This window comes from Misgurnus anguillicaudatus, chromosome 19, assembly GCF_027580225.2.
Source record: "Misgurnus anguillicaudatus chromosome 19, ASM2758022v2, whole genome shotgun sequence".
Classification (NCBI taxonomy): Eukaryota; Metazoa; Chordata; class Actinopteri; order Cypriniformes; family Cobitidae; genus Misgurnus; species Misgurnus anguillicaudatus.
Genome location: NC_073355.2, coordinates 2,193,441 through 2,207,242, shown reverse-complemented (window position 1 = coordinate 2,207,242; position 13,802 = coordinate 2,193,441). Strand labels below are relative to the sequence as shown.

The window sequence follows — 13,802 nt, the reverse complement described above, 5'->3', positions numbered from 1 at the left end:
AGAAAGCTTGACAAAGACAACCCCCTAGATTTGGGCAAAGCCCCCAATGTCTACAATATGGCTCTGCCCCTGCCTTGTACTGACAGATCTGAACATATATCAGTGACATTGTTTTGCCTTAAAAGCACACAACTGTATTGTTTTTTGTAAAAACGACTAAAACGTCCCAATATAACTAAGGCCTAATCCTGCAACCTAAACGCTGTCCGGGAAACTGCACCTATATGTGCTGCTCAATTATGATAAAAAACAACACGGACAACATCATCGTCTCATACATTTATTTATTCATGTTACCTTTCACAATGGACAGAGGGAGAACATTTTTGAAAAGAAAAACAAAGAGTGGATAAACCTATAAACTTAAACACTGTCCTGGAATCCATAACATAACAATAATAAATAGATTTATCATTCCTAGTAGAATCTACATTATTAAATGGCATGGTGGAATGCTTTAAATAAGATACTACAAGGGAATGTTGAAATGCCACCTTACATGCAGAAATTACAATCAAACATTACATTCCTCAAAACTCTCAATGTGAGACACTTTGTTTACCTGCTTGAGGATGGAAGATGACTTCTTAAGTACTGTCTGAATCACAGAGGACCTCCTCTATTTCTGCTCTATTTAACTCATTCATAATCCACCTACAGTATTCATTTGCTTTTGTTTTCCATGCACTTTTGTTTTCCATGCCACATACACCAGACGTGAGGTTTATTAATATCAATGCAACAAACATAAAAAATGTATAGTGTAGAAATTTGCTAATATTAGAAATTTTGAGACCAAATCGAAGCACCTGTAAACCTAAATATTCCACTGAGGGTTGGCACAAAACTACAGAGCCCATACTGAGCAATTCTGTGTGTAAATACAACATTTCTGAGGTACGGAGAAGAGGTCATAAAATACTTGTGCCTCATTTCTAATCTGAAGTCTTAATATTGAATTTCATACCATTGTTCAGGTGTAACACTCAGTAGTCGCTCAGCAGCAGGTGAAATCTAAACATTACATCTACTTACAAGTTGTCCAACAACTGACACAAAAGCAACATCACAAAGGAAGATAGTTAAGATGGAAGAGTTAGTTAACTTGGTGCGACAGTCATTCCATGCTAGAGGATCCCGGATTCCTGGACTCATGCGACATTTCTATGCATGCGCTTATTGGCCGACACGCCACATGCACACACAGCAGCAGCAACACACTCGCAGGGACACACACGCACACAAATGAGCGTGCACCCACAAACACACACACACACACACACGTACTGCAGGAGTTCTGATACTGTCCACATAACCCGGTCAGTCTACATACTCCTCCTGCACTTCAGCATAAAAAACATAGCAGAATACAAATACAAGAAATACATATAACAAAGGTCTGCTAATACCAAAGCTATCTCAAATTAGCCAAACTAGTCTTCTTCAATCATCTAGCATAAAAACCATCTATGTTATTAAAAGCACATTCATTTCTTAATATAAAATTTGCAGAATAATGTATGCATTCTCTGTATTTACAAAAAAACTTGGTTTATAGTCTGTACCTTAAGTATGACAATAAACATAGCTCTATATACGTGAAGGTTTCTGTAAATGTAAGATCTTGTCAGATGTACTACAGGACAGCTTCTTCTGATAAGAACCACAGTTTAACAGAGAGAGGATTTAACACATAAACACTTGGCTGCATACTACCAGACAGGGCCTTATACTCTATTACATATCTGATCCTTCATCAAACATCTCAATAAATCATCGTCATATAAACAGCATGTCCTCTTTGTCCTGTCACATTTCTTAAAAAAACTGTTTAAATAAAAAATTAAACATGTTTATGATGTTATAATAAATTATAATAATGCAGAGGTTTACTCTGACTTTCATTTTCAATAACACATACAACTATTTCCAGGGATATCAGATTTTTTGTAAATGTATAATTTCCATTATTCTCATAGTGATTCTCTTAACTTTATTTCTTAGGACTATCAGGAATTAATGTAACTCAAAGGATTAATAAACAATTTCGCATGAAAATGATGAGAATGACTTTTTAACACTACTGTAAGCACAGAGTTTGGGAAGATGTGCTTACACCACACACATTTCATCTTCACTGTCTTTAAACAAAATATAAGTTTTCATGTTAAAACAAAGAGTGTTACACATTTTGGTAGAGTAGACAAAATATTTAATAAATGAAGACATAATAGTGCTGTCTGTGTGGAGGTTTGTCTCAGTCCCATAGAGCAGTTGTTCTCAAACTTTTCGGCGTGACCCCCCCACCTGCGTGTACGATGCATCCATACATGTTCCAAAACTTGAATTAAACAAAATATATGAAATTACACAATGTAGTGCTGTTGGTAAGTAGCCTTATGAGGGTTACAGTTTTTTTTACAGAAGCTAGGACACATTTGTCAATACTTAGGTCATTTTGGCAAAACTCTTCACACAGTTCTCCTAACCAACTTCAGCTTGGCAAAGCAGTTCATTTTACATCCAAAATGCTCTACAACTACCAAAACACTTTATTCAGGCCTCAAATCAACTCATTCTTCCAGAACACTAGCAAAGGTTGACAGTCGACAAACACACTTTGTCACTCACAAAACAATGACCTAAAAACACTAACAACATGTAGCATTATACAATGTTTTCTCTGTTTATAATTCACTGCAATATATGTTACTGGAATGAATCAGACATGATGCAGAATTCTTCAATATTTTATGTAGTTTATTTTTATATTTTGCACTCCAAGTAATTCCAAAATACAAGAATTTGTATACACATCATCCACTGATACAGATACAATAGTAATGCTAATCTACTCTGTCTTCTCCATTTGGCCAATTGTTTTTATAGCATTTATTTTTAAGATATTAGAAATGTAGCAAATTGCTGTCTTATTGAGTTTTGTATTATGTTATTGTTTTGAACACATGTTTAACAGTTTTGAAAACAGTATGTAAGCATGTGCAAATTGGCCTTTACGTACAAAGAGTTTTGTCAGTTGTTGCGTCTGAGTGAGAAAAAAATTCATGAAATTTGAGAGATGTAGTCATTGAATGCATTTTGTGCCAAAGCAATGATAATTGATCCTCAGTTTAGCCCACATAGACTTCTGTTGTGCTCACGGTGTGAAGAGTTTTGCAAAAGTGACCCAAGTATTGAGGAATGTGTCCCAGTGTCTGTAAAAAACTGTAATTAGACAGAATTCATGATAAATTGATGTATTTTATAAAATCTAAACTGGGCCACGCCCCCCAGTTTGAGAACCACTGCAATAGAGGTTTGTGTATACTGAACAGTAATCTTTGGGCTCAGATTCTGTGTGGGTCTGTCCATTACAGACGAGGAATCGCTCGGTATCACCATTCATACGCAAGAGAAAGTTTTGCCTATGTTAAAAACGTGGGAAGCAGTGGAGCACGCAGGGCCCGGATCTGAAACTTTCACGCCCGGAAAGCAATAATGGCTCAGTGTCAGTCAAGATAAGGGACGGTATAAATATCTAGTAGGAAATCAATATGCATATATAGAGCTAGATATAAAAACTTCTTGATGCATCTGTATTTTGGCACTCCTATAACAAGATATCTTTATAGATTTACAAATATATATATATAGATTTATATCATTCAGGAACATTAGAAATGGCAGTAAAGAGGAGATATAGGAAAAGGAGAGAAAAACCTTTTGGGTTGTTGTCAGCATGCTTTACACACAAAGAATCTGAGGTCTGAAAAAGAGATCGCTCGCCTTTTCCACCATCCAGCATATCTGTGGGCTTTGTTTAATATACTGGCCTTTGGCGTGCGTAAAGACATTTCATGATACCTACCTTTTGCAACAGTCTTTGCTTTGGGTGCTCATACTGTATGATGCCTGAAAGTTTTGTTTAAGTAGGCTGCTTAGTAGGCTTTGAAACAAAACTCGCATCATCTACATAACGTATCCCCCCTTAATGTGTGGACGCGTGCTTTTGTGATATACTGTATTTCCAGTGGGCCATCCCTCCAGCTCTCTTCTGTTCAGATATGTTCAGATAAAGGGTATTTAACTAGATTTGTCGAGTTCCTCAATAGCGTGGATAGGATTGGTAGTTTGATCCGGTCGGATCGTCTCATACCACACTGTGAAGCGTCGCTGGATGGATGAACTCCGGGTTTATGAAAGAGAATCCAGCAAATTCACTCTGATCAATGTTGGCGATGACCAGCTGGTCCGGAGGAGTCAACATGGGTTGTGTGCGGGTGAAGAATTTGTCGAAGTTCTCCGCCGCTTTGCCGCACTGTGAAAGAAAGGCCAAATGAAGAAAGAGGTTGGGTTATTTTTAGCTTAAACTGAAGAGCTGGCAGTGTGCCTGAAAGAAGGACTTCTGCTACTGATGAAATAAAAGCTCGGGTGTCTACTGGAGAAATATTAAAATCACTCAATTAAAAGAATGAAATACAATATCTGAAGTCTAGTTTAAGATCCTGTAGTGTACCAGTAGGATCATTTGAGAGCTCTTTTATCTCCAGGACACACATACGCACGCACGCACGCACGCACACACACACACACACACACACACACACACACACACACACACTAACGCACAGGGTGGGAGGTTTAATGTAAACGCTTGAATAGACCCTTAACAAAGGCTGGCCCATCAGGTGGAGCAACCCCATAATCTGAAACACAGCAAGCCAAATCTACAGTACACTCAAATCTAATTTAGGGCACACTCACATTATCCAAATCAAACCAAACTATGCCCCAGCGTGATTGTCACCCCTCCCTACTCCCCCAGGTGCACGCACTCACACTGTTCTTTTTATCGATTCGATTCCGGGCGCGCTTTCGTCATTAAGATGCGATTGTTTTGAAAAACAGTAAAGCAGGAAGTAAAGCTCTCTCTTAACACTGGATCCCACCGTAATGTTAAGTCTGTGTTTTTATTCGGAGTCGTTTGTTGCGCGATTACAGACAGCCCTCTTACATGGCATCATATTGCTTAGTTGATCTGTCACGTGTGCAGCTCGGACATTCATGTTACCCTGCTGCTTGCATCAAAAGGTTTTTACGGAGGCAGATGAAGGTGAGTGGTCGCGCAACTGACGTCTTCACCTTCCGCGCCTGAGCCCAAGTGAACCGCGCTCCGGCCCACCTCTGCAACCCGGCCGCGGCACGATTAACCAATCCGCGCCCGGGCGCGGAACAGAGTGATCACACTAGTCAAACAAAACAGGCTTTGGGGGTCAAACGCGCCCGTTCGCGGTTTGGTTTGGATAGTGTGAGTGCGCCCTTAATCTCCAGTCAATCCATCTGCTGTTTTTAAAAGAGATAATGCACAGCCAGCCAGTTGTTATCACAGATTTTACCACAGGTCTGCTTTACTTTGATTTGTTGAGAAATTTTCCACATAATTTTTTGATGATGCATTTTGATCTTAAAATAACCACCAGAGCAATGTCTGTGATAACCGTGGCATAAGAGGAATAACTGACTCCAGTCCTTATTTGAAAATAATGCACACGAGCGGGGACGCGCGCCACACAGCCGAAATGAGAAAGACGTTGTCTGGAACGTCACTGTCTGGAGGTTAACTAGCCACTTGATAAAACATCTCGGAGAATAGCGCAGACGCGCTTCACACCGCGAGCGTGCACGCGCGCCACATGGCCGAAATTAGATAAGACGTGCTCCGTCATGTCTGGAGGATAGCCAGTTGATAAAACGTTGTTGAGCGCTCTTGCTCACTTTAATTATGTGCATTATTTACATGCTACAGCAGTTACACTCCTTTAAGATAATGTCATTAATAGTGGGAAATAATCAGTTTTAACAATTTTTGCGCTATCTATCATCGTTCGCCAGACGTTCTACAACATCTGCTTCAGTTTGTGTTTATTAACCCTTTAGTTTCACTTCATCACGCAGCTATTCCCGTTAGAGGTATCTGTTAAAAACATTTAATTCATTAATAATCTAGTTTGGTTCATTTTTTTGTCATAGTTTCTTTAAAAGGCAGTTTTATTTGAGTGTTTTAAAAATAAATATTTTATTTATTTTATTAAAATATTTTAATTTTCATCATGACGCATATGCCCCGCCCCTATGGTTGCAACGCCCTCGGCCCCATCCACCTGCCCAACCCAATCACATTAACTAACAAATTTTCTGCGGGAAACCCTGACAGTCATTGCATTGTTTTAAGACATTTGACAGATAAGGTTTGCGTTTAAAGAAAAATAATCAACACCCGGGTAACATTCCTCAACCGATCAGATTAGAGCATTCATCAGCCCCATGGTATAACAGATTATACAACATGTCTTTCAGGTTCTTGAATCTGATCGGCTGAAAGGCTTTTTCAGCCATGCGATATTCTACCAGTATCATCACGGAACTAAAGTTCTCAACGGGTCGGGTCGGCCCGACGAAGCCGATGGGATCCGCGGGTTCGGGTCAAAAATATAAGCAAATGAGTGGGGTCGGACCTCAGGCTTAGGGTGCGTCTCATTTCTCTGTCTTACCCCTTCCCCCTACCCCTCGGTTTTACGCGTTCATGTGAGGCGAAGTGGCGTCTCAATTCTCCATTTGATCGAGGGCTAGGGCCAAGGCGTAGGGATACATAGCCCTTAAGGACCACACTTGAAAGAGAGGGGTAAACATAAATTTCTCAGTAGAGCCGGCATCAAGATGTTTTATGGCTGAACGTTGAACTGTCAAGGAGTCGCACAAATGGAAGTAAGGTTTAATTGAGATTATATTATGACACACATGTTTTATGATACTTTTAACAAAATGTTCAAGTGGTTTTAATTGTAATGCTTTTGTTTTGAATCGCTAGTTAAGGCGCAAGCTAGCAGCTAATTTATGTGCTATTTGTTGAGCTAAGCTCAGGCAATCGATACCACACCTGAGACGACGTCATCTTCTTTATTTTATAGTTTATGTCAATGCTTGTCTGTTTACGTAGCAGCCAGTTAGCGTCAAGGGAAGGTGACACAAATGGTAATCGAGTAGTGTCTCATTTTTTTGTCTTACCCCTTCCCCTTCACTCGGTTTCGAGGGGGCAAGGGGAAGACGAAGTCAAAGGGGAAGGAGTAAGACAGAGAAATGAGATTGCCCCTTAATCTTTTCTGCTCAGTGAAAAAAAATATTAATCATCACTGCTGTTCAGCATAAAGAAAGTCTGGCTGCTGCGAGCAACGTGCATCACAAAGAGGGGCGGAGACAGACCTGACGCCGCTGCGTGCACGCCTGTTGCCTGGAGAAGAAGATGGAGTTGGAGAAAAGTAAACTTGCCACAGGTGAATTCACCATCACTACTACAGGTGGGGTATTGTTAGCCGCTGGCTGGGTACATGTTTGAGTTCTTTTATTTATTATTGTGTGATTTTTATTTAAGACATATTCATATAGCCTATTTATATATCTAAAGTTTATTGTTTCAGTTGTTTGTATTGTTAAAAGGCATGAACATTAAAGGTTCATTTGAATTCCTGTCTGCTGGTCATGATAATACGTGTATGAGAAGAAAAAACGTTTGGGGGTGGCAGCGTCGGGCTGCGGTCGGGTTCGGACAGATAATTCACATTGATGTGTCGGGTTACATCGAGTCCGGGCTTTAAAAGCAAAGAGCTGGGTCGGGTTGTAATTTTCAGGCCCGTTGAGAACTCTAATGGGAACCGCTTTACCGTTTGTATCATTTCACAACTAGAGCCAGTAAAGGAGGCTTGTTAAACCACTTGAGCCGTACGGTCACATATTTGTCACATATCTTTTATTTATGTGCGTTTATTTGCGTCACACACACTTAAAACGAGAGAGTAAGTAAGTACTACAATAAATTAGACATCAGTCCTCTATTGTTTCAGCTGTTTTAAGTATTTAACCCTGATTCACAGATGTCTGCACCCTAATAGTGCACTTCACCAACTATAAGTACAGACTGTTAAGCTCTGTCCGCTTCCAACACGTGTAATAAAAACTCACGGCTGGCGAGTTATGACATCTGAAAGGATTTCCTGTCATCCTGGGCTTCAAATCCGTGGCAGAAGGAAGTAGCTCCGCACACAAGAGGCTTTTAAAGTTGTTGTTTTGATTAATCTACACACTTGTGCTGTCATATAAACACAATATGGCTTTAATGACAAACTTTTAAATGCTGCCATCGGCCAATCAGAATCAAGCATTCTGGAGTGCCATTTATTAAACAGTGATAATGTCTAGTTTCACATGTTTTAGGGAAGCTCTGAGATTCCTGCAGAGCCCAACTTTTTGTAAAAATCTGAAAGATCCCAGCCAGCATTTCATTTAAAGTATAGACCCGATACAGTCCAGCAAACAGAATAAACGTGAATCTGGTTAGATTTGGATTTTGCCAAAATAACCTGCGAGATGTCTGATATTCCAACATGTAAGCAAACTCAACAGTGACGACAGGGTGTTTGCTTTCATTTATTGATTTCATTTATTTTTGGGCTATTCTTTAGGCATTACAATATTTCTTGCTGGGAAGGTTAAGACTCAATGCTCAGCTGTCTGTAAAATCAACAGGGCTCGTAACACATGGACGTTTGACAATCTCCTTTACATGCTCCGTACCACCGGAAATGTCTCAATATCTTTCAATAAGATATTTTAAATAAGACAACTGCTAAGTTTAAAACAGCAGTCTGATCAAATCTGAAAACATCTGATTGTAGTAAGCAATCACATTTACTGTACACTTACCACTTTAGGTTTAAATGGAGGCTGAATCTCTCTGTTGGCCAGACGCTCCCAGTCAATCCTCCGAAAGAAAGCTTGCTCCTTTATGTCCCTCTCGCCCTCCGCACCACAGCCCAAACGTTTAGATGGGTGCTTCGTCATCAGCTGTGTGTGAATGAGAAGAGTGAGATGATGAACAAAACAATCTTCAGATAGTATTTCATTCTTTCTCAAAGACAAACATTTGCCAGTTAGGATTTCCTAAAACAAAAATACACCCGAATCACTACATTGACCAACCATCATAAATGTACAACTCAACAATGAAGAAGGTAATATTTGTGGGCACCTTGTTTTTATATTCAGTAACATGTAACATGTCATAAATATTCCAATCACAGCAACAAACGCATCTCCAGAAAAACACGCAGTGCTTCCAAAGTGCTCTGAAGCGCAACATGCTGGTCGTTTTTAGAAGAGCACCATGCATTATTTTAGCTTGCTTAAAACGCTTCAGTGGACACGATTTAATTCACTCATTTTTTAGTAGGCATGAAGCCTATTGGTCTTTTATGCATTTATGCAATATAATGTAGCCGGACCAGAGAATGAAGTCCAGAGGATTACAGCATTAGATAGATACGACACGTAATTTGCGTAGCTGTAGTGAATAGGCAGGGATTATGCTAAGTGTTTCTGGAAGGTTTTTTTACACAAAAATTATTTGGAATTTACTCATATTTTACAAAGTTTGATGAATGAGACCCAATATGCAGCAACATACACAAAATGTTGCTCACACTCTAAAAACAAATGGTGCTAAATAGCACTAAAAATGGTTCTTGACTCATAATCAAAGACTATGTGTACATGCAGCCAATATTCGAGTTATGGTCGGGTTAAAGTACATTGAATAAGCAGAGTTGTAACAGTTGTGTATTTGACATTCATTTATTAGCTTTTGAGGTAACTCATAGAAATACTTGAAATCTCAGAGTTAGCACTTAACTTATGTTTTTTTAAAGGCATTTTTACAAAGATAGTGCCTTACTCTAGGCATTATATTTGTCTCTCATTTAATTATTCTGTATCTATGAATATATCTATAAACATGCAGTCCGAGTTAATACTATTTTAATAGAAATCAGATTATTAATGTGACAGCTATAGTTTGAAATAGCTCTGTATCTCTTCTCTAGACATACACATTTTCACATGCAAATCTTTGTCGTGTTTCTTCTCTAATGCGTTAGTACTGTTTTATAAGAGAGTGGCTAATAAAGCCCTTTGCAGTAGTACAGGCTAAGATATCTACGCTTTCATACTGAACTCATTGAGCGTGAGCAAGAGAGAGAGAGAGAGAGAGAGAGAGAGAGAGAGAGAGAGAGAGAGAGAGAGAGAGAGAGAGAGAGAACGCAAGTTATGCAGACACGTGCGCCAGCGAGACAGACACGTCAAGTGAAAGTATACCCCGCTACCTTTAACTCTACGTACTCTGCGGGTCTCTATTTATCTTGACTAGAGATGAGTTGTTATAACTACAGATGAATTGTTAACTTATAAAATATGTTGGAGCGACTCATCTCTTGTCAAGATAAATAAAAGAAAGTTGACATGAGTTGTAAATCTGAGTTGATTCAACAAAAAAATTAAGGCAGCAAAGTTTTTTACAGTGTAGCTATGAATTGTAAATTCAGAGCAATCATAGAGATTTGCTGTTAATCTTAGTTACATAGTAAGAAGTGCAGTGATGCCATTTAATGCTTTATGCAATAATATTTTAATAAAAATGATATTCTTAATAATTTAATTTTGTACTAACAACACCCTGTAACAGTGGCTACATACACAAGACTCGTATATCAGCCTTATTGCTTGAATAAAGTTTGTCAGTGTTATTATTGCCAGTAGGCAGGTACTGAAATTGTCTTCAATAGTATTGTCCGGTCTGAAATAAGTAAATACAATAGATTTTCCTTCGAACTGACTACAATAAGAAAAAAAAGGAAATGAAATCTTATCCTCCATCTGACATGCATTATTAAAATACATCAGAGCTGAATTCAGACACATAGACTAGAGGAATGGATGAGGACTCAGCCCTTTACAGATGGACACCGCCTCTTTAGACAGAGATTTAGGGTAGGACACATTGTGCTCCATTATGGACTGAAAGAGCTCATCTTCATCCTCTCCATCAAATGGAGGCTGGTGTTAGAAAAAGACTTGTCTTAGTTTTTTTATGAAACATGTTTACTGTAAAAACAACAAATTGCAGACATCAAGTAATATGTGACATGATTAAATCGACTAGTATTTAGATACTCTATCACCATTTTGGTTGGTTTTAAACAAAAAAATGTAAGTCAGGTTTCTCCAAAAGTTTTTTGACTTGAGTTTTGGTTTGTTGCTACTGTCACCTTTGGCTTTGCTCAATGGGTGGACTGCTGACATCAGGTTTAAGGTTTTTTACAGTCTCAGAAATAGGGATGGGTATCACTGTCAGGTACAAGGAGGGAGAAGGCTAACTTCTATGGGTAAGACAAAAAGTTTAATATTCGCTACTTGTTTATTGACTTATTGCCGATCGGGTTCGGTCGGGTCGTCCTGGACGGGTTGGGGTCCAGCTTTTAAATAACAGAGGGGTCCGGGTTGATTCAGTGTCGCACATTTACGGGTCTCTTCTGGTTCCCTTTCAATAGCCGGCGGGTAGAAAACAGTTTAGTGGGAGCACGCATAAAACATGATTTAAACAGTTAATGTTTCCTACACCTGCCATGTATGAACCAGTGTGAGGATGAAATTAAGAAGTGGCTTGATATATGAAGATCATTTTGTGTCGTTGATCGGAGGTGATGGGTCTTCAGTGCGCAAATATAAAAGTACAATGGCATACCAGTATCTTTACAATGGGAAAGTCAGTTGAGTGTTTGTACATGAAATTTACCAAGACTTTGTGTTTTTAACTTTTCACGGGCTGGTTTAAAATGTCACAACTGTCCCTCTGGTGTGAAGTTTTTTTAAACTGCAATTTTTAATTGACTTGTTTATGGCAACACGTCAGCTTCGCGGGGTCCGACACAGTCAGCATCTTTCTCATTCAACACATTGTAAATTATTAGATCAAACCATAATAAACATATTAAACTACCACATGTATTGAGTATTGTTTTTGTTTTATGAATATATTATTACATCGCTTCTTCTAATTATTTGCTTACTTTTTAAAGTATTTGCTTTTTCATTTAAAACAACAAAAGTACGCTCAAACACATAACAAACTATTATAAACATTAACTAAGCAGATTATTAAACTTTTGTGAAAATCATAAAAAAATGCTGTCGCTGGCTGGCGGGGAAAGAGTTTTATTACATTTAGTTCCGATAAGGTTGTGTGTAAAGCTCCTTTTTACAGAAGCATGTTCACTACTGTGTTTAACTCTAGCAAAATGAATTTTGAAGGTATACATTTTTCTTTATATAAAGGTTGTACATGAAACATGAGTTGAATAAATGCAGTATTGCAATATCCCCTGAGTACCTGAGAGAAGATAAAACATAAGAAAACATAAAGATTTCAGAGGCTTTTATAATTTTGTTGAAGGATTACTACAAAACCATGAAATTGTCTGGGGTGGGGTATCAAAACAAATCTGAAGCCAATCGTCTGTGTTACCAAGATTCTTTTGTTCTGTAATCTGAGCCGTGATGAAAAGGCGAGATGTAAATGATTGTAACCTTGGTAACTGTTTAAGCAGAAAGTGTGTTTCACAGCGAGGATCAGTCAGTGAGCTTCATCCTGAAAGTTCATCTTCTCCTAATGTTAGGATCACAAGAAGGGCAATGCAACGACACGACACAATGTTATGCAATCCTCAGCGGCATCTCTGTCGTTTTGCTTCTGGAGTAATCTTGTGTTTGCATCTCTTGTTGGGCTAAAGAAGCAATGATGTAGAAGCTGCCGTTGATCTTTTGCATCGTCTCACTGTGATGCAATCTGACATGAAGCCTTTTGGCAGCTTAGTTTCAATGAAAGCTGTTTTTGGGCTAACAATGAAAGTTTTGAAACTTGTTTCAGGATATTTTGTATAGTACATCTCAAAAGATCAAGGACATTTTGATGTCTTAATTCATGACCTCTTTAAAAATCTGCAGGACTTTTTGTAATACTTACAGTACTAAGTTACAAAAATGTAATTATGCAAATGCTGCATAAAATTGAGCTTTTTTTGTCTTGTGTTACACTGCGTGTTGTCCACATCACTCTCTGTTGCTCGGAGACAGTGAGGTCTGCAATAGACGTTTTTCATGACCGAACCCAGCAGGGAGGGCAGCAATCACAGGCATTCAAAGCGCTGATTTGAAAGAACTAAAGAAAATACAAAATGATTTGTAATAACCTTTTCAACCTACCTGCCCAGCCAGCATCTCATAGAGGAGAACGCCGTACGCCCACCAGTCCACTGATTTCCCGTACGGCTGATAGGCAATAATCTGAGGAGGAAGAAGAAATTGTTCATTCATTCATGTCAGCTCTCATGAAACTCTCTATTTAATCTCCATTCATCACTTGTAGCGGCTCAAAGGGTGATCATTCAGCATGACATTCCTCATCTTTTTCTGTAATAATTGCCCTTACTTACACCCACAATTTCAGCACACACACATATGTGGCATATGTGGTTTACGGGGGCAATTCCATAGATGTAATGCATTTTCTACTTGTACAAACAGTATATTGTATTACCCTAACCTACCCCAGTCCCTAACCCCAACCATCACAAAAACCTGTTGGCACAGGTCTTTAATCTATTAAACGTTTTTAAGTCGTTCAGTTTATGGGGACACTTCCTTTCATAGCACAGTAAACATGTAATTATACACTATTCATACTCCATAAACCACATACCCCCCCCCCCACACACACACTATTGAGTGGGTGAGATAATTGTAGTTTTGTTAAGCACAGATCACACACAGGGCACCGACAACAGTTGCGTTATATCTCGCAGTGTTTCCATTAACAATAGCTGCGCTTAATATCTGAAAGCTTCACAATAAAAAAAATC

The 13,802-nt window shown here is 38.8% G+C and overlaps 1 protein-coding gene across 3 annotated transcripts in view; it reads right to left on the bottom strand.

Moving 5' to 3' along the window:
* Positions 1-267: 267 nt before the first annotated feature.
* prkcab (protein kinase C, alpha, b) overlaps positions 268-13,802 on the bottom strand; it is a 182,853-nt gene continuing 169,318 nt past the window's right edge. For 2 of the 3 annotated variants that reach the window (XM_073856800.1, XM_073856801.1), the window contains 4 exons: positions 13,147-13,227; positions 10,835-10,941; positions 8,758-8,899; positions 268-4,318 (listed from right to left, as the gene is read on the bottom strand). In XM_073856800.1, the coding sequence (XP_073712901.1) occupies positions 4,151-4,318; positions 8,758-8,899; positions 10,835-10,941; positions 13,147-13,227 (498 nt within the window). In that variant the 3' untranslated portion in view covers positions 268-4,150. Of the gene's footprint in view, positions 4,319-8,757; positions 8,900-10,834; positions 10,942-13,133; positions 13,228-13,802 lie in introns of those variants that run through there. The other variant, XM_055183447.2, reaches the window with a different exon arrangement.